We start from the raw sequence: 22,433 nt of genomic DNA, 5'->3' as shown, positions 1-22,433 counted from the left end.
CCAAACGCTAAAAAGCTTCCCACTTCGCAAACAAACACGCAATTAAACGTCCGAGTGATGTCGCGTTCCTGGAATGACAGTCACAGACAATCAAATTATAATACAATTCTAAGTTATGAGTAGCTACTGTATACTGTAGACTACTGTTTTTATTTTTAAATTTAAAAATTATCATAAAATATTCATCTTTGATTTGTCAAAGTACACCTTTCCTTTCCTGATAGTACCTGAAACTTTTTTTAAAGGGAAATTATACATTATAACAGGAAAATGTACCTTTTGTTAAAAAAACAAAAACAAAACTGTGAGTCTGCACATGCGCATAACCGGTAAGAAGCAAATCTCGATGGGTAGCATGAATCGTCAGAACACCTGTTCTAATCTATGGAACTGAACTAACCTGTCTACCTATGAAGAAAGAAAAAAATACTATAGTAATGATTAGTAAAGTACCTTATTGTATCGTGTTAAACATTCTCAGTATGGTCTAAGTATATTACAATATTATTTTTTGTGTGTGTGAGAATTTGCCATCAGCACGGCTACTGTCGATCACCACACCCCCTTATGAATGAGAATGTTTATTTACAAATCAAAAGTATGCTTGAACGTGGACACAATTGTGTTGTTTCTGGAAGTTAAATAGCCCTGTCGACTCTAACCAGGAAATTTAGTCCTTCCTGTGATTCAGATTTTGCACATGGGTGAATTTAACATCTGCGAAAACAAATGATTGCATACTTTTTGATTGTGTTACCACAGTATGACTTGCATACGATAACATTAAAATGATTAATCATTCTAGTGCATAACTTAAATTCAATGACTGAGAAATGTTTTCTTAGAGAGATTGAGGCTAGAAAAAGAATGGTGAAATGGCGCCCTCTTGAGGAAATGGGGTGTCATAGAGGTCTCAGCTTCTTACAAAAATACATACAGTAAGCTAGTTTTTATTCAGTATTTTGTCTGAAACAAACAGCCATTGAATTCAACAAAGCACGCAGTGTTTAGCAAGACTTTATATCTATAATGGTGCTGCTTATTTAAATTAACCTGATTGTTGATTGTTTATTCTTGTTGGTCACTGCACCAAAGGTGATCATCAAATCATCTGGAGAACATCACTGAGTGGGCAGCGCTGTGTGGATCAAAACAAACAGCTTCACATCACTTTAATGTAGATTTATTTAACCTGCTGAGAAAGCAGAATACAAATCGATATAAGTCATCAAACATTTATAAGAACAAATTATAATTCTTGAGGTACTTTAGAGAGCGCTGATCAAGGGAAACCCCTGCACACCATTTCTGATTTTGTGAATCTCAAACCTGAACATTTCACTGCTGTGCTTTCACAGATCATATTCTAGACAGAATTTATGTTTTACATAAAATTCAATCATTTGACTGAAGTGATGATTGTCTGCAAAATGCTATTGTTGTTAATTGCTTTTGTTTTTATAAAGATGTTCGTGGCTCATGTATGGTTTATACTGAACGATGATCAGCTCACCTACATGTTTGCCATTTGAGATGTTCTGTGACCTCTGACCTGTACGGTGCATCTGTCTGCCAAAAGTGAAAGTGGACAGAGAGGTCTTGAGAATTAAATGCAATGACATGGCACTCTTTTACCTGGATGCATAAATGAGAATTAAATAATTTGAATTATTTAAAGTTTTTTTTTAAAACACAAAAAGTAAAGAAAGTGTATTTTACAGATATCAATGATACAGATAACATTATAAACAAGCTAACTATAATACGTATATGTAGCCTACCTGAACCCTGACTATTTTTGTCCACATAAATCGATTTATCTCTAATTTCTTTCATCACAGGAAGGCATATAATGGCACGATGAGGTGTCTGATTTCATCAGTAGTCCTAAGTGTGTTTGGGATGAGTATTTAATGGGATAACAAGAGGAAGAGAACAGACTGAAACCTCCTCTACCCATTTCCCAGGAGCCTTTAAACACCCCAGTCAAAAATCTGCTCTGGCTCAAGACTGGAAGTAATGTAGGGTATTCAGCACTCAATCTGCTCTGAGATGTGGTCAGCAGTATCAGATCAACAAAAACTGTTAGACCACCACTTATTGTGACTGATTTAATTTCAGTAGAATTGATGAAAACTACTTGAGCTAATAATATTTACTATTGACAAAGAAAATAATTATACGTACATACATAGCCTACACACAGTACATACAAGGCATCAAATTCAAAATAAAAAGTAAGTTCATTCACCTAGGCAGAGGGATGGAAACTCGAGTCTGTGACTTGGACTGGAGTCGCACTTAAAGGGATAGTTCACTTTGAAATTATTTTTTGATATGTTTTAGCTTACCTCAAGTGCATCCAAGATGTAGGGGTCTTTGTTTCAGCAGTAGTTTCAATTTTGACATTTTTAAGTCAAACTGTTCATGTCTTTTAGTTTTAGTCATATAATGGAGGTCTATGGGGTTCACCTCAAAGAGCATGCACAGAGAAGTCCAAATTAAACATGATTCAATGACTCACAAATGTAAGTACGCATTGATGGCCTAAGACACGAAACAAGCGGTTTGTGTGACAAAACGAACTGTATTTACATCGTCTTACCTCTTGTTGTAACCAAAGCCACAAAGTGCCCGCGCCCTCAGATAACTTGGACGTGGTCTTTAAAGGGATAGTTCACCCAAAATGTAAAATTCTGTCATCATTGCCTCACCCTTAAGTTGTTATAAATCTTTCTTCTGCTGAACACAAAGGAAGATATTTTTAAGAATGTTTGTTACAGTTATGAGGCACAACAAGTGACTTTTCCTTAGGCCTAAGAGTCAAACATGTTCAAATCAAATGATGACAATTTTCCTTTGGAATCAAATATTATTTTGAGGCTTGACTTGGCCTTTTTAGGGACTTTGCCTCTTATCTGACACGCGGGATTATTATTTTAGAAAACCGCGAAATATCACTACTTATTATTCCGCCACTCCATCTCCATAGAAACACCATTTGGCGTCTGAACTGAAGTCTTAATGGGCGTTAGCCAAGTCTGAGGAAACAATTGGCTAGTGTTCATAGGACTGACATAGTCCGAGACCAATAGACGAAAGGTTTGCAAAGACTTTTAACGTAATTCACCAATCAAATCCAGGGATTAAAACGAACTGTTTTTCTATTGGACTATGGCACTCGGCTGCTTCCGTTTTGAACGCAACGATTGCGCAGTGATTGTAGAGGCAGTTTGTTTTGCTTTTCATCCATTAGCTTTTAGATTACTACAGATTGATAAGTAATAAGTTCATTTGCGCAATAAATACAAGAAGCAATGGTAAACCATTATTAGACCGATATAATCATAATAAATACACATTCGCTGCATGTACTGAAGGTAAACGGTGAATTTTGAAGGTTTTATCGAAAATAACGTTACATCACGCATGGCTAGACAGGGAGTATCAAGACCAAAGGTAGTGGTCGTAAACGATTATATGTGTTTTAATTATATATAATACTATGTAAGTTAGTATGCTGTGTTGTGTGTTTTGTTTTAGCATTAAAGCTAATTGTCTTTTGCAGGTGGTCTCATCAGGCAGACTGACGGGGTCCGGACGGGGACAAATACACAAAAAACGGTAACAAACCGGATAAAATAAATCCTGTCCATACTGAATGAATTGTAGATGCTATTTGTTTCACACGTTTATCAAACATAAATGTTGTCTGGTTTAGTTTTGCTGGAAGATGTGTGCCTCCTCTTGAAGCAGCGTATTCTTTATATTCTACAGACTCTGAAGATCAGGTAAAGAAGCCACATACTCAAGGTTGTGTATAAAGAATCAGTATCATGATTTTTAAACTCTTCTTTCACATTGAAAATTGCTTCCAGGTGACAACAATACACAAGGGACTGGACCGATGTGCTGCTTTACTCAATGGAATACTACAAGCCGAACAAGCAGGTATTTTATTTACAAAATCAGAACTCATTTTTTTGTGTTTAGCAATTAAGTAGTGATGATATTAATCATCTTCACACAACAGAATCAAAGCCCAAACAACAGGGAACAAAAACCTGCACCTTTAAATCCAAACCCAAGAATTTATCAAGAAAAATCGAGACTGACAAGAAAAAGCATGGGAAGAAGACAAACACGGCAATACATGTGAAGAAAAGGGCAGGTAATGTACTGTACTCTAAAGTAGTGTACATCATTTTTTCATCTTGGACATACTTGTGGAATATCTGGGTTTTTTTTTTATGGAAGCTGGTTTCCACCATGGAATAAAAAAGGTAAATGCCACTTTTTATCTCACAAGTCTGAGAAAAAGAGAAACCTGAGACAAAAAAAAAAAAAAAACCTTACAATTCTGACTGTATTTCTCCCAAAACTTTAAATCTAAACTCACAATTGCAAGGCAAAAGTCAGAATTGCGAGTTTACAGTATATGAAAAGTCACAATTATTTTTTTTCCTTAACAAACTTCCATTGTTTTTGAAATGACATCCTTGTCAATCTTTGTTTCATTTTCCTCATTTGTTGTAAAATCCTTATTGGATATAACGACCGTTTGCAGAAGCACAAAATATGGCTACACAGCATATAATATTGTATTTTTCCTACTGTAGCTGCAGTGCAGAAGACGATTCCGTCCTCCAGTTGTCACCCGAGTTCAGCAGGGCAGCCGAGTTGTCATGGTGATCAGAACCCTGTGGTCAGACGGGCACAGGGATCACAGGATCAACCGTCAGCACTGACCCGTGTAATGCAAGCAGAACATGCTCAGCAAGACTCACTTCCACTGGTCTACTCTCAGCCTGCTGCTAGCTGTGATCCGCAGACTTCTGGTAAACAGGCACGCTCACTAACACATAAACTAAAGCAACTGTTATTTGAAAATATATCAATAAGTGTGTCAAAAAGTATTTAATTCTGTGGGTTCTGTAAATGGCCTGCTCAAATGATGAACGTTAATAAGAATGTCTTGCTGGAATCACTGTAACTATTCTTCCTGCACTGATATCCAGGGCTTGACATTAACTTTTTTACTTTCTAGCTGCTGTGGCTAGTGGTTTTCCGAAGTTCTAGCCACTCAGCATTTAAACTGGCCACAATTTTAACATTGAGACCATGGGGAACAACTGCCATAATGATTTTTTTTAATATTATCTGTGGCATAATAATAATATTGTAGTGGCTTTATGTACGCCAAGTTTGGGTGTGAGCACAAAATAAAGTAAAATCCGCTCAATCCCACGTCGAAATTCAAGCCCTGGCTGTAATATTGTTAGATACTACGGGTCAGTCATCCGGAGCAAATTAAACGAGTGAGTGAGGGGAGGCTATTGAAAAGATAGGAGAGTGGGAAAGGATCAGAAATCATGCATTCTATACTGGGGAAAATGAGTATTGGAGTATTTCAGATATTTCAATATGTATCGATGAATCAATATTTTTGACGTCACTACATTGCACTTGGTTTATTATTGAGGATTCATTTTTAAAAGACTTGAAAAATGTATGTATTATATATAAAATTCAACCCGCCAAAGTGGCTACTAGTAGTGACTGCGTTACACATCACTGCTGAAATCCACCCACAAATGCTCATATCATATCCAAATGGTTTCTCGCTCTGTTTGCAGGTCAGGTTCACACATCCACTGTATTTAACTGTCGGCTGACTACGTCCACTCCTGCATTGAGCCCTCAGAGACCTGGATCAGCTCACAGTGAACCTGTAAATTTACTGCACTACTTTGTAAACTAAAATAGAACAGTGAGGGTTATCAATTGCATAAAATGCATGATATGGTGATTTATCAAATTATCAAAATTATTTGTCAAAATTATTATCAAATTATTTGCTATATTTATCAGTTATTGATGATAAAATCAACTAAATTAAGAAGATAAATCATACATTTCTTGAAACTTAAACGATGTGCTAATTTGGTGCTGATCTTGCCAATGTTGAAAACATGTCGCATATTTTTGCAACCGTGTTATATTTTTTCAGGATTCTCTGATGAATAGAAATTTGAAAAGAACAGCATTTACTTGAAATAGTTTTTTTTTTTTTTTTTTTTTTTTGTAATATTGTGTGATAGTCTTTACTTACATTTTGTGTCAATTAAATGCATACTTGCTGGATTCAATTATTAATTTAACTTATTGACCTCAAACTTTTGAATGGTTTTGATGACTTTCTTTGAAATGCTGTGATGATTCTTATTATTAATATACACACTGGATGTGTTAAATTACTAAAAATTGATGGCTTTTTCCTTTCTCTCTCTCTGTCTTCCTGTCTATTTTCTGGTTAGAGATAAGTAGGGAAACGGATCTAATGAGTAAAAGTGTCGTTCACCTTGCTTTCGTATTTCTCTGTTGTTTTTAGTGTACTTCAAAGTGTGTACTGAGCAGTGGTGGCTCATCTGGGGAGTTTCATCAGTCGAGGGCCATGAGTGCTGCCATCCCCTCCAGCCCTTATGCTTCTGAAGAAACGTCTGCCACTCCAAATCAGTATGCGGCTTCTTTCTCAATGCCACCTGCAGTCCAACGACAGTCTCCATTTACTGTATCTCCTGTCCAAAATGGATCCTGCACGTCATTAGGGCACAGCCCTGTCTGCAGTGGTCCTCAGGTTAAATTGACATCATCCACTGGGTCCTTGACGCCCAACCAGCTGTGGGTCAGCCAGACTCAGCCTGAACCAAATGGACCAGTACAGGAGATCTGCTCTGAGGAGAGTGCAGAGGATGAAGATGAAAAAGATGGGATGGACAATACACCTGTCAGAGATATCAGCTGTCAGACCAGCTGTGAGAAATTAACAGTTCTGAATCACAAAGTCAAACCCACGAGTCCAGAGAAAACCGCACAGAGAGTGGTGACTGTTAAATATCTGCTGGGAGAGCTGAAGACTTTAGTTGCTAATCAGGGTGAGAATATTTGATTTATTTTCAGATGTATTAAAGGAGTAGTTCACTTTCACCCTTATTCATCGTCTGAAATTGTTTAAAGCCCTTTGAACAATTTGCAGTTTGCACTGAAACTGTCTTTTGGACCTTGAACCGTTTGGTTCCTATTGAAGTCCATTATACGGAGTAAAATCCTGAAACGTTTTCATCAAAAACCTTAATAGTGGAGGTGCTCTGGGTTCTCCACACGGCGACAAGACACCAGTCCTACATTGATTCAAACGATGTTTCCTTCAGGTGCGGGAAAGATAAAACGGCCTACATTTCGCGCTTTGGAATTGGGGATTTTATAAAAACAGAAATGGAACAAATTTCCAAAATCACGTGACCGTTATACTAATTTTCGCCGAATGTTCAGTTTGAATAAATTAAATTACTTTGCGAATAATTGAGACTCGTTACGCGTATCCTTTTTACGTTATTTTTCTTTTGTCGTGATATAGGTCTTAAATTTCATTCATAATGGTCTTATAAAGGTCTTTATAAGGTTTTAATTAAAGATTACAAGGGCACATGAATCAAAAAAGAAATATTACAATGTGCACGAATAAATCATTTATATTAAATGCTGTAATATTCCACAAAAAATAAGGATTGTCGATTTTGGTTTCATGGTGACTTTAAAGTGGTATTTCACCAGAAACAGTGAAACATTTGACAACATAATCTTTTTTTTCTCTCTTGTTCTTTGTCATGGCCTTAGGCTGTCTTCCAATCATCTGGAAGTCATCATTTATAAAAGTTGATATCCTGTTCCAAACTTGAGCTGGGTTATCTAATTCATTTTCTTTAACAATCAAAAAAGGGACCTTTAGATGCCAAGACACCCAATGATTCAGTTGCTGGATTTGCAGATTCTCAAAAATTTAAGCAGATTTCCCCCCTGTGTGTTATTTTCACGTTTTATTACATGTTTTCTCTTCTGTGCAGACAGCGATGCTATGCGCCTGATCTCTGAGGTGGAGCAGAGTATCTCACTACTTCCTGTCATGGTGGGCAGCACCAACATTCAGGCTGAGATTGCGCTTGCTATACAGCCACTCAGGAGTGAGAATGTACAGCTTCGAAGGTCAGAGAGTGTCTAGAATCCTAAATATATATATATATAATATATAGAATAAAACATAGAATAAAACATAGAATATAGACATAATAGAATAAAACACAATTACAGACATGCATGTCAGTGTTTTGTAAGGATCTGTGCGAATTTGTATTTACAACATGACGCCTTCTCCAGTTATTTGAATGGTTTATCAGTTGAAGACAGGTTGTCATACACTAAGCTAACCTTTAGCAATTGGATACGTTGTCCTGATCCATACTCACGGTCATATTTGGGTCAAGAAACCAACTAAATGCCCAAAATCACAGTGGCCGGACATCTACGTGTACTTTGTGGAAGAACCCAGCGTCTAAAATCTCAAGGCGTACAAATCTCTTTACGCATATAATCTTCCACTTTGGTCATGTCGAATGTATTATGGACTGCCTAGTCAACGGGAAGAACACAAAACGCACCTGTACAAGACTATTATAAACGAGTCAAACAACAATATACTAATGACAAACTCCACTTGCATGCCTGGATCAGTATAGTAGGCTAGAACTGTTTTTCACAATAAAACACTAGAACTACTTCTATCTAGTCTATGTAAAATATTACAGGTTTAAATTAAGTTTATTTATTTCATGCTGTAACTCTAGGCGAATACATTATTCCCTCTATGAACTGTATTTGTGATTATGTTGATCTATTGTTAACATCAAATGTATGCTTTATTCATCAGTCCAGTCTGTCTCAAAATGTGTGTTGGCTTTAAAGGGCATCTTTGACAATTGTATTGTATGAAAATGAAGACCATTTTAAAGGCACAAGACATTTTTTCCATTATTCTGTGGATTTCGCCCATTTTTCTCCATTTGTTGGCACTGTTTTTCTGCCACCATAATGCGAACACAACTGCAGTGACGTAATTGTGAGGTTTACTACCAAATGAGATTGCATACAAAAGGCGGCTTTAGAAGTCAATGTTTTATTTGCATGGCATTGGACATGTGTTAATTTAATTAATAAATAATTAATAAAATCATGTTATTTGCTTCATAATTTATCACACTTAAATTGACAAACCTAATTTGTATTTATTTGTATGTCTCCCAGGCGTTTGCGAATACTCAATCAGCAGTTATCAGAGCGTGAGAGAGCAGAGCGGCGAGCCAGACCGGAGGCGTCTGACATGGAGGGTGAGTGGAGCCATGCTGTCGTCTCTCATCATATAGAAGAATAAATGTGCAAATATGTAAATATTTTTTTTTAAATTGAGCCTTTTATTTTCTGTCCAGCTGAGTGGCATGGCCTTTGTGTTCATTGGCATGGTTGTGTTACAGTGGTTACGTTGCAGTCTCTTAACTTCGCTCTTCAAACTCAGTTAAATGAGAGCCGTAAAGAGCTTGATGATCTACGACAGGAGAACATGCGACTTCAGAAAGCCAAGGAGGACAAAGAGTCGTGCGAGTTTGAGAACAGTCGGCTAAGGCTGGGTAAGAGTATTCTCGTACACTGTCGTATGTTTGCATTTGCAAAGGAAATTCATCTTATATTATCTATTATATTTTAATAAATGTTATCCTTCTGTTTTGTTTTATATTATCCTACAATCCTTTCTGAAAAATCTTAAAATTGACATGGTAACACTACAGTAAGGTTTCAATTGTTAACATTAGTTAACTACATTAGTTAACATGAACTAACTATAAACAATACTTGTACAGCATTTATTATTCTTAATGGTAATTTCATTTTTTAAGATCAAATGTTGTAACTGTAAGCATTAGTTAACTCTTTCCCTACCAGCATTTTAAAAAAAGTTGCCAGTCAGCGTTTTTGATCATTTTCTCAATTTCATGTCCCCCATAATATTTTTTGTATCAATATCTGAACATGCAATATATCAAAAGAAAGAACAGACTAGCTTCTTTTTTATTCTAGCTTCTTTTTTTTATCAACGCTTGAATGTGGGTAAGTTTTATTATAAAAAGCAATATTTTGAGGAAAAAGCTGGAAAAAAATTATGTTTTTGTCAAAGACTGCGTCTGGATGGGATTCAGAACGATGATCAAACCACAGAGATCGAGTCCATCAACACCCCTAAAGCTACACAGTCCTACAGCTCGTCCTGGGTCACTATTTCATTCAGTAACATTAGGCAGTTTTGATTTATATGCTGTTGAATCTTGATGATTGTGTTATTTTACATATGCATATGATTACATATTAGTTTTGATCAGGAGATTCTGTAATCTTTCAGAAGATGCGTTATAGAGCCCCTTACTGTATAACAGGGAAAACACAGAAAGCCAATGTCGGCCGGGGAAAGAGTTAATGCACTGTGAACTAACATGAACATTTTTATTAATTAACATTAAAAAAAGTTAATAAATGCTGTAAAAACATATTGCTTGTTGTTTGGTTAAGGTAATGCACTAATTTTAATGGAATTATCTGTTGACTAATAAAAGTGAAAAAAAAAAAAATCCATACTTGGAATTTGTCCTCTGCATTTAAGCCATCCAAGTTAGTGCACACACATTAGGAGCAGTGAGTAGTGAACACAAACAAGGGCACCTCAGTTGTGGGTTTTGAGGGTGGAAGAGCTATTCATTCACTCCCCACCTACATTTTCCTGCCGGTATTAAGAATTTAATCCGACAAATAATTAGGCCGTGACTACCCAACATTTACAAATATTAATGTCATGCTATTTTACTCACACAGAGATGAATGAAGCATTAGCTGAAATGCAGAGCTGCCAGAGTAAATTCAAAGAGTATGAGATTGAGAAGACTGTACTGTCTCTGAGTCTCCAGCAGAGAGAGGCAGAGATCAGCAGGCTGCAGGACGTCATCAGGTAATTGATAAGTGGGTCTTATCTGATGAGTTGGCAACTGTATGTTCATGGATAATCAAACACTATTTTGATTCACGTTTGTAATAGCCAATTAGCGCTCTTAGCATAAATAGGACTAATTTCAATGGAATTCAATGGCAATTTTTGTGATATCAACTTCAAATTTGGAACATAACTTGGTTAGATTTATGGCTTTGATTTTAGAGTAAAAATATTATGTAAAATATTCATTTTATATAAATTAAAAAATATGTAGTACAGTATATTTGACTTAATAATGTAAATTTAAACTGCCATAACTTTTGGATTTCTTTTTCAATAATCTGCTGAGTGTTTCCTTTAAAAGAAGACAAAACTTGGGTATATATTCCAAAGCATTGTTGAATTGCAGCCATTTAAGTTTGAATAGTGCATTTTAACCCCCATTCTCAAAAAGGGGGTTGACAGGGAAAGGGCTAAGCCAAGTAAGATGTGCCATTATGAACAGGTTGTATGACATCTAATCTTTTTTACAAGCCATTTTGATACCATAATGTTGCATCTTGATGTCACTCATGAATCACTTATCTAAACTATAATGAAATTACATCTTCAAAATGAAATCTTGAGAATCTAGCATGTGACCGAACATGTAGATGAGATGCTGGTCATTGTAACCTGTTTTTTCATTCGCACAGAAATCTGGAGAGAAGTCAAACAAAAGACAAATATTCTCCTCAGCCGGACGTGTGCCAACCAAACTCTCAGCTTACCAAGAGTGTTCTGGAAATGCATGAAAGTGCACAGAGAGAGTCCACTGTGTCAGATCAACTTTCAAACTCTGTGAAGAGCTACCTTCAGACCCTAGAGGAGATCGGACAGGCCTCTCCTCTCCAACGAGTTCACTGTAAGTCCCAGACATTACAACCAGCCTCCCCTGGTCAGATTAATGGCGGAAAAGACAACTTTATGGCATCAGATTCCAAAGTCTACTTACCAACGAATAGGGATATACACAAACCAACCCTGGAAACCATATCTGAGAAGAGTCCTCAGTCAGAAGAGCAGAAAAGAACAGTGTTTGCTCCTTTAAAAGAGACTCTGGTGCAACTTCCCTCAGGAGCTGCTCATGGTAAACCGCTAACTCAGTGTAATGAACTGATAACAGCCAAGAACCAAAGGGAAGATGTGGATGCGCATGTAGGGCTGAAACATATGGGGCGTGCTTTTGAAAAGCTGGGCATCTCTGATGGGGTCAACATTCAGGATGCGAAGAATGATGGCAGAGATTTCCTTTCAGATCATCAGGGTGTGGCCTTACAGTTAATTCAGAAAATGAAGGGCCTGAACAATCAATCGGTGCAATCTCTGCGTGCCCGCAGAGATTACTTTGGACGCCCTTCAGTGATTGAGAACACCTGTTCCTCATGTGATATTAAATCTTTAGCCTCTGATTGGAGCATAAACTCCTGGTCCACGTTTAACACACAGGATGAACAGAATTTTAGGGATGGGCTTGCAGCACTAGACGCCAGCATTGAAAGTCTGCAGAACACCCTGAGAGTTGATCGAAACAAATAATTTAGTATTTCAATGTGTGCTGAGTGTGTTGTTTTTAATTTGATTACATGTAATTAATGGATATTTTACGTCTCTTTATTTTTATTAAATTATCATGTGAAAAATCAGTGAATATTACATGTCTTATTGTATTTTTTTCTTTGGTCCTAACTTGTATAATACAGAATCAGGTATTTAAGCTAACAATGTGTCCCTTATTTAATCTCCACAGGGCAGTTTTTCCTGTATTTTATCATTATAAATTAAACCTCTGGAACACTTTAACACATTATTTAAATATCCCTAGGTAAGTTAAAAATGCCAGACTGGAACTGAGGTGCTAGGGGAAATTAAATTTATATCATTTGCACTGTTCACATTATCCCCTTTTCACCATGTCTGATTTAGTGAATTGAAACAAACACGCACAGAAACCCTTAGAAAACGCTTAGAAAAGATTTGGCTTCATATTTCATTGGAATATATTTATTATATAAGATATATAGCCTACCTTATTTCAAAATAAACTATTGTTTTGTTATTGCTTATATCTTTGTACAATATTTATATAATTTGATTTTAAAATATACAAACATTTCAAAGCATGTATGTGGAAAAATAACAAAAACCTTTTTTTCTTTAAAATCATTAGTCTTACTTTCATTAGTCTTACTATTCCACTTGTTCATTTAACATAGTGTCAAATTAATTTGCTATAACTAGACCACGCTCGACTCAGCCAGGTGGCGGCGCTGTTGTCCAGGAAAAGACGACAGACATTAAGAAAGATTTGTTTCCCGATGAGTTGGCCAAAATCATTGACAAAATACGCAATTCATTGACAATAAGATTGAAATAGAAATGTTCAGAAATCTGGACACATTTTGAACGGTAGATGCGCTGTTTGTTTTGTTGGAGACGGACGGTCGCATGGAGATGACGTAAGGTCACCGTAGAAACCAAACAGGCGCTTGTCCGTCCTTCCGCTTTTCCCGTGCAGAAAATCATGCAAGTTACATCTTCAAACAACCGATATTCGACACGCGCTTTTATCGTCCTTATATTTGAAATCTGAAACGTTTTTCCGAGCCAATGATGACCACAATGGTTCTATCAGGAGACGAAATAATCCCAGAACTAAAAAGTCTGGTCGCAAACACCAGAGAAAAATCAGAAAACAAGTTTAACGACGTGCTTTCATCATTAAAAGGTAGAGTCCTCTTTAAAGGTGTCAAATATAACCTGTCATTATGAGCTCGTTATACGGCATGTTTAATAATTCTACTCTAATGATAAATATGTTGTTTAAAGTAGTTTTAGTACATATGTTAAGTTACATGTCAGGTATCCCTAGAACACAAGCATGTATCTCCTGCTATATGAATGAGCTTAATAACAGGTTTCACACGAACAGATCTTCTAGACAGAAAGTCTTCAGGAGATCAGAGGGATCTGGAAGTGTGTAAACAGAGGCTTTACTCGTATGGTGTGCTGCAGTACTGCTCATCTTCACTGACATTCAGTCCAGTCAAGATTCAAGGGGGCTATGCAGTCCTCACACAGATGGCAGACCTCCTCAGGTACTCAAATTCAAGACGATTGTTTTAAATACACAATGGATACTGCTTTCATTCGCAGCCTCACAGAGTTTCAATGTGTGTTTCCATCCGTCCAGCACATGCTGTGTGGGTCTGGGTGATTTCAGACACATCGAGGCATTCAGTCAGGAATTTCTGCCATCGGTGGTGGAAAGTCTTCTTTTTCTTGCAGACCGTCTAATGAACAGAGCTTTGCAGGTAAGATATTACAGTTTCCTGAATCAGATAAAACTGGGGTCCAGGGACTTCCAGAGGCCACAAGGAAGTGCTATGGGGTCTGTGCAAATTTTTCAAGAAAAAAAGTGTGAACATGTAATATATATGTATAAAATAAACAGAATATATTAAAAATAATAATTTGTTACATTTATATAGCGCATTTCTGGATACTCAAAGCTATTAACATCACCCCCACCACCAGTGAAAATAGAATAAAATACATGTTTGATATAAATAAAATAAAAATACATTAAAATAATGATATTATAATTATATTAATACATGAATATATATATATATATATATATATTTAAGTATTACATGACATAATATCCTTTTACAGTATAATATTAAGCCTTTATTGCCTTTTAAATTTTAGGATGGTAGTCCCTTGCATTAGAATGATCATATATGGGTATCTGTGGCATCTAAAAGATTGAAAACATCTGAAGTAGAGAACCAAGTAACAGGGTTGGGTTATTTCATATACAGTCAGCTGGTTAATAATGCTACATATTAAAAAAAAAAATTATACCCTTTCTAAGTAGTTGTATCACATCTGGCTTTATTTGAATTGGTAGAGACTGCATATATAGCAACCAGATCATTTAATTTCTCTTTGCAACAGGACAAGGCACATAATGAGCTGATTCGTCTGTTTAGAAGAGTCTTTGATTCCATTGGCTGGCTCCTCAGGGCTCACGGACATCTCATTCATCATGGTAAACAACTACTATAAATTTAGTGGCGTGTGACCATCACAAGATGTTTAGAGATGATGAACTGAACGAAACTGTTGTTTTCCCTTTGCAGTATTGAGATCTAAACATTATGAAAGTGTCCAGATCTGTGAAGACGAGGACGTCTCCATTGTTACTGTCACCATGTGGAACAATATCTTCAGGGCAAACGGGTACAACAGAAAGCAACTTGGTTCATGATACAGTCTTTATCCACATGACTGCTCATACTTTGGAACATCTTTTTCCTTGTTTTTCTGAAGTGCTGTAGTGGCTGAGATGGGAAACCGGGCTCTGACTGACATCATGGATGATATTGTGTATAAAATGTCCAGTAGCTCGAATCCTGTAATTGGCAGAGCAGCTGTAAAGACCCTTGTTCTGATTATGGACCACAGCAGCTCAGCGCATCAGCTCATTCACAGACGATACAGAGGTACAATCGACTCAGATCTCAGAACGTTTTCGAGCTTTAAGGCCTGTTCAGTCCACACTGCAACTATAACAATAGACTAAAGTGCAACAGTTGGGTTCCATAAGTACAGAGTCCTGTAGTTTTTTTTTCAACACTGTTAAAGGGATAGTTCTCTTTGAAATACATTTTTGGTATATTTTAGCTTACCTCAAGGCCATCAATGTGTTCTTACATTTACGAGTCATTAAATCATGTTTAATTTGGACTTCTCTGTGCATGCTCTTTGAGGTGGTGACCATAGACCTCCATTATATGACTGATAGACAAGAACGTTTTGACCAAAAAATACAAAAATTGAAACTACTGCGGAAACAAAGACACCAACATCTTAAATGCCCTTGAGGTATGCTAAAAAATATGCACTCTAATAGGGCACAGAGGTTATAATATCATTGGAATCACTTTAAGAGCTATTTTTTTTTCTAGCTGATTATTAATAAAAACACTGAGAGCCAATTAGAACCCATCCTGCTAGAAAGTGCTTGAGCATTTAAAGCAGCTGACGACAGAACTGCAGCGCATGCTTATAATGAACAGGACGTTATCATGCGTCGGTTTAGACAGTGATGTAGTTATTGGTCTTGGTGTAAATGAGTCTTTAGTCTCTAAATGTGTGTTTCCATTGGTTGGTCCTGCAGGTTTGGCTAATTTAGCTGTAAAAGACTGGCGTGGTAAAGGCTTTGACTCTGCTCTGGATCAGCTTATTGATCACCTGCGGTCAGACGTCTCATGGAGAGACACTAAGGTCAGCAGCCACCAGCGTAAAGCATCTAATAAATCCCTTAATGGAGACAACTTTTACATTTGGTAGCATTTCATTTTTCCCCCCTAGAAGTCCACCTATAATGATAGTCAACGTGAAAACAAAATTAATAATTCATTTTTTGTTCTCTGATGGTGTTAACTGGCGCAGGGGCGGGACAACCTGTCACTCACATGACATCACAGCATAATACAATGATCCAATCAATTCCCAGTGGACAAAATCAAGTCCCGCCCTACTTGTTCAGAAGCTGCTTCACTCATTTATATGTCACAATAGAGACGAAAAGCCTATCGCAACTTCTGTTTCATGCCTACTTTAAGGTGTCTTGCATCAAAACTCACAATATAGTTTCACGTGGTCATTTTATGCCGCCTCTCTGACCCCTTTGAATTAAACTGGGTGTTTTTTTTTCTACGTTACCTTTAATACTTCTATCATTGATCTCTGTTTTAAATTGTCTAACCTCTTTTCTGTAGAAATGACAACAACGATCGATACCATGAATTTTGCATCATAGTTAATGATGAACTAGAGAGCAAGTTTTCTTATATTCTGATTCATTATTTAATTCTTCACTCTGCATTATATTAAGGAGTCATCTGAGGAGTGTGTAAGAGCAGCTTGTATTATCCAGGCAGCCTGGAAAGCCCATCAGACCAGAAAAAGACTGAGGAAACTGCCCAGAGCAGTCAGCACATTACAGCGCAGCTTCAGGTAAGATGAACACAACAGCTATGCAATAAAGAAAAGGCAGAGGCTATTTGCACTAAGCTAATGCCACATGACTTGGGGACAGGACAGATATACTACAGTTTACAGTCAGGATTTACTAAAGACATGCAGTGAAAAATGAACGCTATTTTTGCGGCTGACCTTATTGAATTTGTAGGAGTTTCCCTTTCAGATGCAAAATTTATGGGAGGAGATTAGGCCTGAACGATTAATCGCAATTAACACGAAATCACGCTTAAACCGCTTTTGCTTAGTTCGATTATTTTTTCTGCGCAGCTTGTCAGTGAAGCACAGCTCTGTGATCAGTAGTAAATGCGGCTCCAACTGAAAGCATGTTTGAGTCACTTATAACGTGCATTTGAAAAACCAACATCTTTCCCAACATGAGAAGCATTGATGAACCTCTTGTCCAACAAAAGACAAAACTTAATAACAAACTTCATAACGTCAGAGGAGTGTTTGGAAGCATCCTTCTGTGGGATCATGTGGCTTCTTACACAAAATAAAGCACACAACATATTATTTCATAGTATTCTATACAGTGATAAAGGCTATGTTGATTAGCATTTAAGTATAAATATACTTTATTATCATGAAAATACCCGAGAAGGCTTGAAGAACTCAGATAAACCATATATTGTAGTAGTTTATTAGTCTTGTTTAATCAATCAAAGCGTTTCAGTCTTCTGTTTATTCAGTTACAGTAATAGCGTGATCCGAACGACTGCTTTATGGTACTTCTGCAGGGCATATTTTGGAGTTTCTGTGCGAGAGCGCCCTCTGGCTTTCAGATAGAGCAGCATTTACTGCTGATAACAGAGCCGTGCTGCACTGACAAGCTGCGCAGAAAATAAATCCCAGCTATTGCTAAATTGCATACGGTTTAATTTTGATTAATCGTGCCGCCCTAGAGCAGATTATTTGATTTGATTTGATTTAAATAAACCATGCAATGTGATTTACTAAGTTTTGCGCAAGTCATTTTACTGGTATTTGTGCCATTATTTATAAAAAAGCAGATGCTAATTTGCGCTGCTCTTGGTAGATTGCGTTGGTCATTATGGAAATGATCCGGAGGCGTCTGTGTTCTCTAGTTTGTGCGTCGTCAGTAGATCATGTGCTTTTTTTGGAATTGCGCTCTCACGCTAATTTTCCTTGCTTAGTAAACCTGGCCCTTACTCTCCACACCACTCCTCCTGTTATCAGATAGGTTTCTTTTGTAATTTTCTCTGACTCAACCAGACATTAGTTAGTGTAAAATAGCCTCTGCCGACAGGGCTATTTGCACTTGGTGTTAAATAAGGGATACTCCACTTTTTTTTTGAAAATAGGCTCATTTTACAACTCCCCCAGAGTTAAACAGTTGGGTTTTACCCTTTTCGAATCCATTCAGCCGGTTTTCAGATATTTAGAAGAATATCAGTAACCAGACAGTTTCTGGTCTCATTGACTTCCATAGTAGGAAAAAAATATATACTATGGAAGTCAATGAGACCAGAAACTGTCTGTTTACTGATATTCTTCTAAATATCAGAAAATCAGCTGAATACATTCGAAAACGGTAAATAAATTGGAGAAATAAGCCTATTTCCAAAAAAAGTGGAGTATCCCTTTAAAGGAAATTCCAGTTTAGTGACACTATGGTAAATGAGATTTATGAATGTGCTTTAGGGAAAAGCGCAGACAGCGACAGGAACACGTCGAAAGTCAACGCGCAGAAGAGGAATTACGCCATCAAGTGTGTCTGCGTAGACAGAGAGCCATGAGACAGTTCCGCCAACACCAGCTTCATCTGATGGAGATACTACCAGCCGGTAACAACACAAAATTCAACTTAATCAATGAGTAAAATTGGAATGCCAATTGGTAACCATTGTTGTGTGTATCAGGCGAGGCACAATGATATACAACAATGATAAAACTGATTGAAACTACCTACGCATTACACAGTTTGATTGCATATATTTCAGCCAATTAGAATCACGTATTCTGACAGACCATGGTGTAAAGCTAAAATAAAATTCATATGAAGAAAGGATGCCCTGGTAACTAAATATAAGTTGAAGCACTAAAATAATGAGAAACTAAAACTTAACAAACATTGAAATAAAGATAAATTAAACCTAAATAGTAACTTAATTCAAACTGAAAATATAAATGTAATAACTATAATAGTATATAAATAAGACTAAAACTAAGGTTGTGTGTGCGACTGTGCGTGTAATCAGCATTATCTGTCAATAAACACATAAAAACAGTTTTTTTTCCCCTTAGTTTGTTGTAATAAATGAACAAAATTTGTTTATAATATTTCATTTATGAAAATTGTAGTTGATGGCTGTGGCGTAAACTAAAGCCTATAGACTATAAAAAACCCTTTGAAATGTCCTGCCTCAACTCACCGTTTCAGTTGAAAGAATAATACTTGAAAGAAAACTGCGTCAAACCATTTCATAAGGTCTTTAATTGCTACGATTATCCACCTATCTCAGCCCAGCTGGAGAAATACCTGGGCGAGCTGGAGAACAAGGCAGCCGTGCGGATTCAGAGAGTGTGGAGAGGACACCGAGAGAGACGCCACTTCCAGCAGCACAGATACACTCTCACACGGCACAGAGCTGCTGTCACTCTACAGAGGGCCGTGAGTGGACAGAGATTCACACACCTTTTACAGTGTCATTTTAGTATCACTGAAATTTTTATTCATTTGAAAGTTTTAGTCATTTTGTTGTGTGTTTTTGTCAAAATAGTCTTTAATTTTTATTTCAGTTTTAGTTATTTTGGTACAATGAAAATGAAAAATCTTACTATCTATTTTGAGTTTTTTACTTTATTCCAATTAATGGTTATTTAATTTCAAATAACAAAAATAATTTTTTATGGTTTTAGTTAACTATAATAACCCTGGACAATTTGCTTAATGATTAAAATGATCTAATGGCGCTTTTCCACTGCATGGTACGACTCAGTACGGCTCACTTGTGGCGCTTTCCCACTGCATGGTACGGTACGGCTCGCTTTAAATGGTACCACCTCTGTTGAGGTTCCAAGCGTACCGTACCGATATTAAAATGTGACGTGAACACACTGCAGATCACTGATTGGTCAGACTGAATCGTCACTACCAGCGTCATTGTATTTGTGAGACATCAAACCAACCCGCTATATTTAAACAGCCACCTATAGCACCTGTTTTAAAATTACTTGCTTGACTTACTTGAAGAAAAAAGAAAGAAAGAAAGAAAACTTCCAAAAAAGAAATGGCTGAATCGTGGTCAGTGGACGAAGTGCAGACGTTTCGCTCATTGTTTGCCGAGCAGCGGATAAACTACAACGGTCAGAATATAATTCCACCCACTCTGAAGCGGTACTAACTGCAGTGGAAAAGCAAACCGAGCCGTGCCGCGCCAAGCCGAGTCATACCACGCAACCGAACCGTACTGAGCCATACCAGCAGTGGAAAAGCGCCATTAGTCACTTGTCATTTATCATACCGTTCAAATGTTTAGAGTTGGTAAAACCCCCGACCCCAAACTTTTGAACAGTAGTGTGTGTATTAATACATTAAAGTGGTTAAGTGGATTTTCCCTGATAATCTTGATCATCTTTTTTTGTCAGATTCTGCGGTTTTTAAAACAGCGTAAAGCACAAAGGAATATTCTCATGCCATTTAAAGGACCCAAAGGACTGACTGACATTAGAAGAACAGAGCTCAGGCAACAGATACAGGAGCACATCTCTCTACATCCTGTTAGTCACTATGGAGAAATGAAATCTGGTGTTAAATGTAAAGAATCAATTAAAAAAACAGCCTTTTCAGGTTAATGAATGTTTTTACTATCGTGCAGTCATCTATGATGTCAGCCGAGGACAGTGTGGATCTCCATCAGAGAGCTCAGAGCCTCCTCCACCAGCATCTGCTCAGCAGAGCATCGGATCGGGCACAGGAGCAGCACAGACAGGCTCTGCTTGTGCAGATCAACACAGACTTGGAGCTTTTATTAAGTACGTACCTAAATCAAAGGCTGATCAGCTGAAATCAAGTATGACATCATGAAGTCTGCAAAGGATAAGGCCTGTGTGATTGCGAATTTGAAAGCAAAATTGAAAAACTATTAAAAACGCTGTATTATGCATGCCGGGCGATGCCACTTTGTAAACAACCACTACGGCCTATAGAGTGAACATGAAATGCGCATGATGTTACTGTTTTCTCAAATTCGCATTTATGTATTTTCATTTTCAGGCCCTAATGCCATTGTTGTGATAATGAATGGCCCAAACGCATACAAAGGTCTCAGTTTGTAGTTGTAAACACCCGCTAAAACCACTCATTTGTTTTTGATTTTAGATGCGCCGTCCCTGAAGGATGCCAAAGCGGATGATGCTAGTCTGTTCCTGAGCCGTTCCTGCCCTGTGGCCACGCGCGCCCGTCAATCCCACAATGCCTTGATGCAGAGCATGCGTCTCCCGTGGTGGAGGATGCTGGGAGAAGAGCTCTCCAGGCCAGAGGAGCCTCCCAGGAAAGACTATGACATAGACATTGAGTCACTGTATCTAGGTGGCAACTAAAAGATGATGAACTCAGACTTTATTGGCAGGATATTTTTTGAAAGAATGGTAGTTGAACAGGTTTTATAGCACAGCACACTAGGGCTTCCAATATGATTACATGCATTTTAAGAATACAATGCAGTAACAGGACAAATACAGTGAAGCTGGAATCCTTTAGCTACATAATTACAAAAACAGAATTGTTCATATTTAAAATGTTTCTTGTTAAAGTGATAGTTCACCCAAAACCGAATATTCTGTCATATGTTGTTCCAAACCTGTATGACTTACTTTTGTGGAATTTTTTTTTAAATAAAGTTGGTAACCAAGCAGTTTGTTACCAATGACTTCCAAAAGCACTGAGATGTTTCTCAAAATTTAGAATGATATGAGGGTGAGTACATTTTCAGTTGTAGGTGAACAATCCCTTTAAGGAACAGCAGAATAATACAACCACTGTCTTGTACACAAGTTCATATTAAAAAATAAAAACATATCAGGTACATAATACACTACCAGTCAGGTTTTACTGACTACTGTAGTCGCTATTTTTCTCATAAGTGCTAGTTGTTGTTTTTTGGGGGTTTATTTCATCCTTTTTAAAAGCCCAAATGTACACTGTAACTTTTTTGTTCAAAATGAACAAAATTGTCAATACATCATCAATCCTTCTTCCAAAACGTGTTTTTGTCATACCACGATTCACTATCCACGATTTCACACATACTCCGTTTGCGTTTCATATTTTTTTCCGTACCGTCCGTCGATCTGTTCCGGTATATACAGCAGTGCAGATATCATTTCCTCACCGAGTTCAAACGCTAAACGAATGTGACAGCGCACGGTTGCCAGACAGTTTCTGGTCTCATTGACTTCCATAGTATATTTTTTTTTCTACTATGGTCATCAATGAGACCAGAAACTG

At 37.2% G+C, this 22,433-nt stretch overlaps 2 protein-coding genes across 2 annotated transcripts; both read left to right on the top strand.

The window, feature by feature from the left end:
• Window positions 1–3,184: 3,184 nt before the first annotated feature.
• On the top strand, window positions 3,185–12,557 carry ccdc14 (coiled-coil domain containing 14). Its single transcript, XM_039689499.2, has 13 exons — window positions 3,185–3,459; window positions 3,569–3,624; window positions 3,722–3,791; window positions 3,879–3,951; window positions 4,034–4,171; window positions 4,620–4,838; window positions 5,637–5,731; window positions 6,392–6,935; window positions 7,905–8,043; window positions 9,139–9,221; window positions 9,366–9,518; window positions 10,753–10,885; window positions 11,563–12,557. The coding sequence occupies exons 1-13, from the start codon at window positions 3,430–3,432 to the stop codon at window positions 12,443–12,445; spliced, it is 2,616 nt and encodes an 871-aa protein (XP_039545433.2). The 5' UTR covers window positions 3,185–3,429; the 3' UTR covers window positions 12,446–12,557.
• Window positions 12,558–13,376: 819 nt separating this feature from the next.
• On the top strand, window positions 13,377–21,838 carry iqcb1 (IQ motif containing B1). Its single transcript, XM_039689501.2, has 13 exons — window positions 13,377–13,634; window positions 13,839–14,004; window positions 14,100–14,220; window positions 14,870–14,963; window positions 15,055–15,154; window positions 15,245–15,417; window positions 16,095–16,201; window positions 16,815–16,936; window positions 18,626–18,768; window positions 19,447–19,595; window positions 20,573–20,704; window positions 20,803–20,959; window positions 21,306–21,838. Exons 1-13 carry the CDS (start codon window positions 13,517–13,519, stop codon window positions 21,524–21,526), a joined length of 1,803 nt encoding a protein of 600 aa, XP_039545435.2. The 5' UTR covers window positions 13,377–13,516; the 3' UTR covers window positions 21,527–21,838.
• The last annotated feature ends 595 nt before the right edge of the window (window positions 21,839–22,433 follow it).

Source organism: Pimephales promelas, chromosome 8, assembly GCF_988280905.1.
Source record: "Pimephales promelas chromosome 8, fPimPro1.hap1.1, whole genome shotgun sequence".
NCBI lineage: Eukaryota > Metazoa > Chordata > Actinopteri > Cypriniformes > Leuciscidae > Pimephales > Pimephales promelas.
Note: the sequence above shows the minus strand (reverse complement) of the source record. Positions and strands in the feature narration are given on the sequence as shown.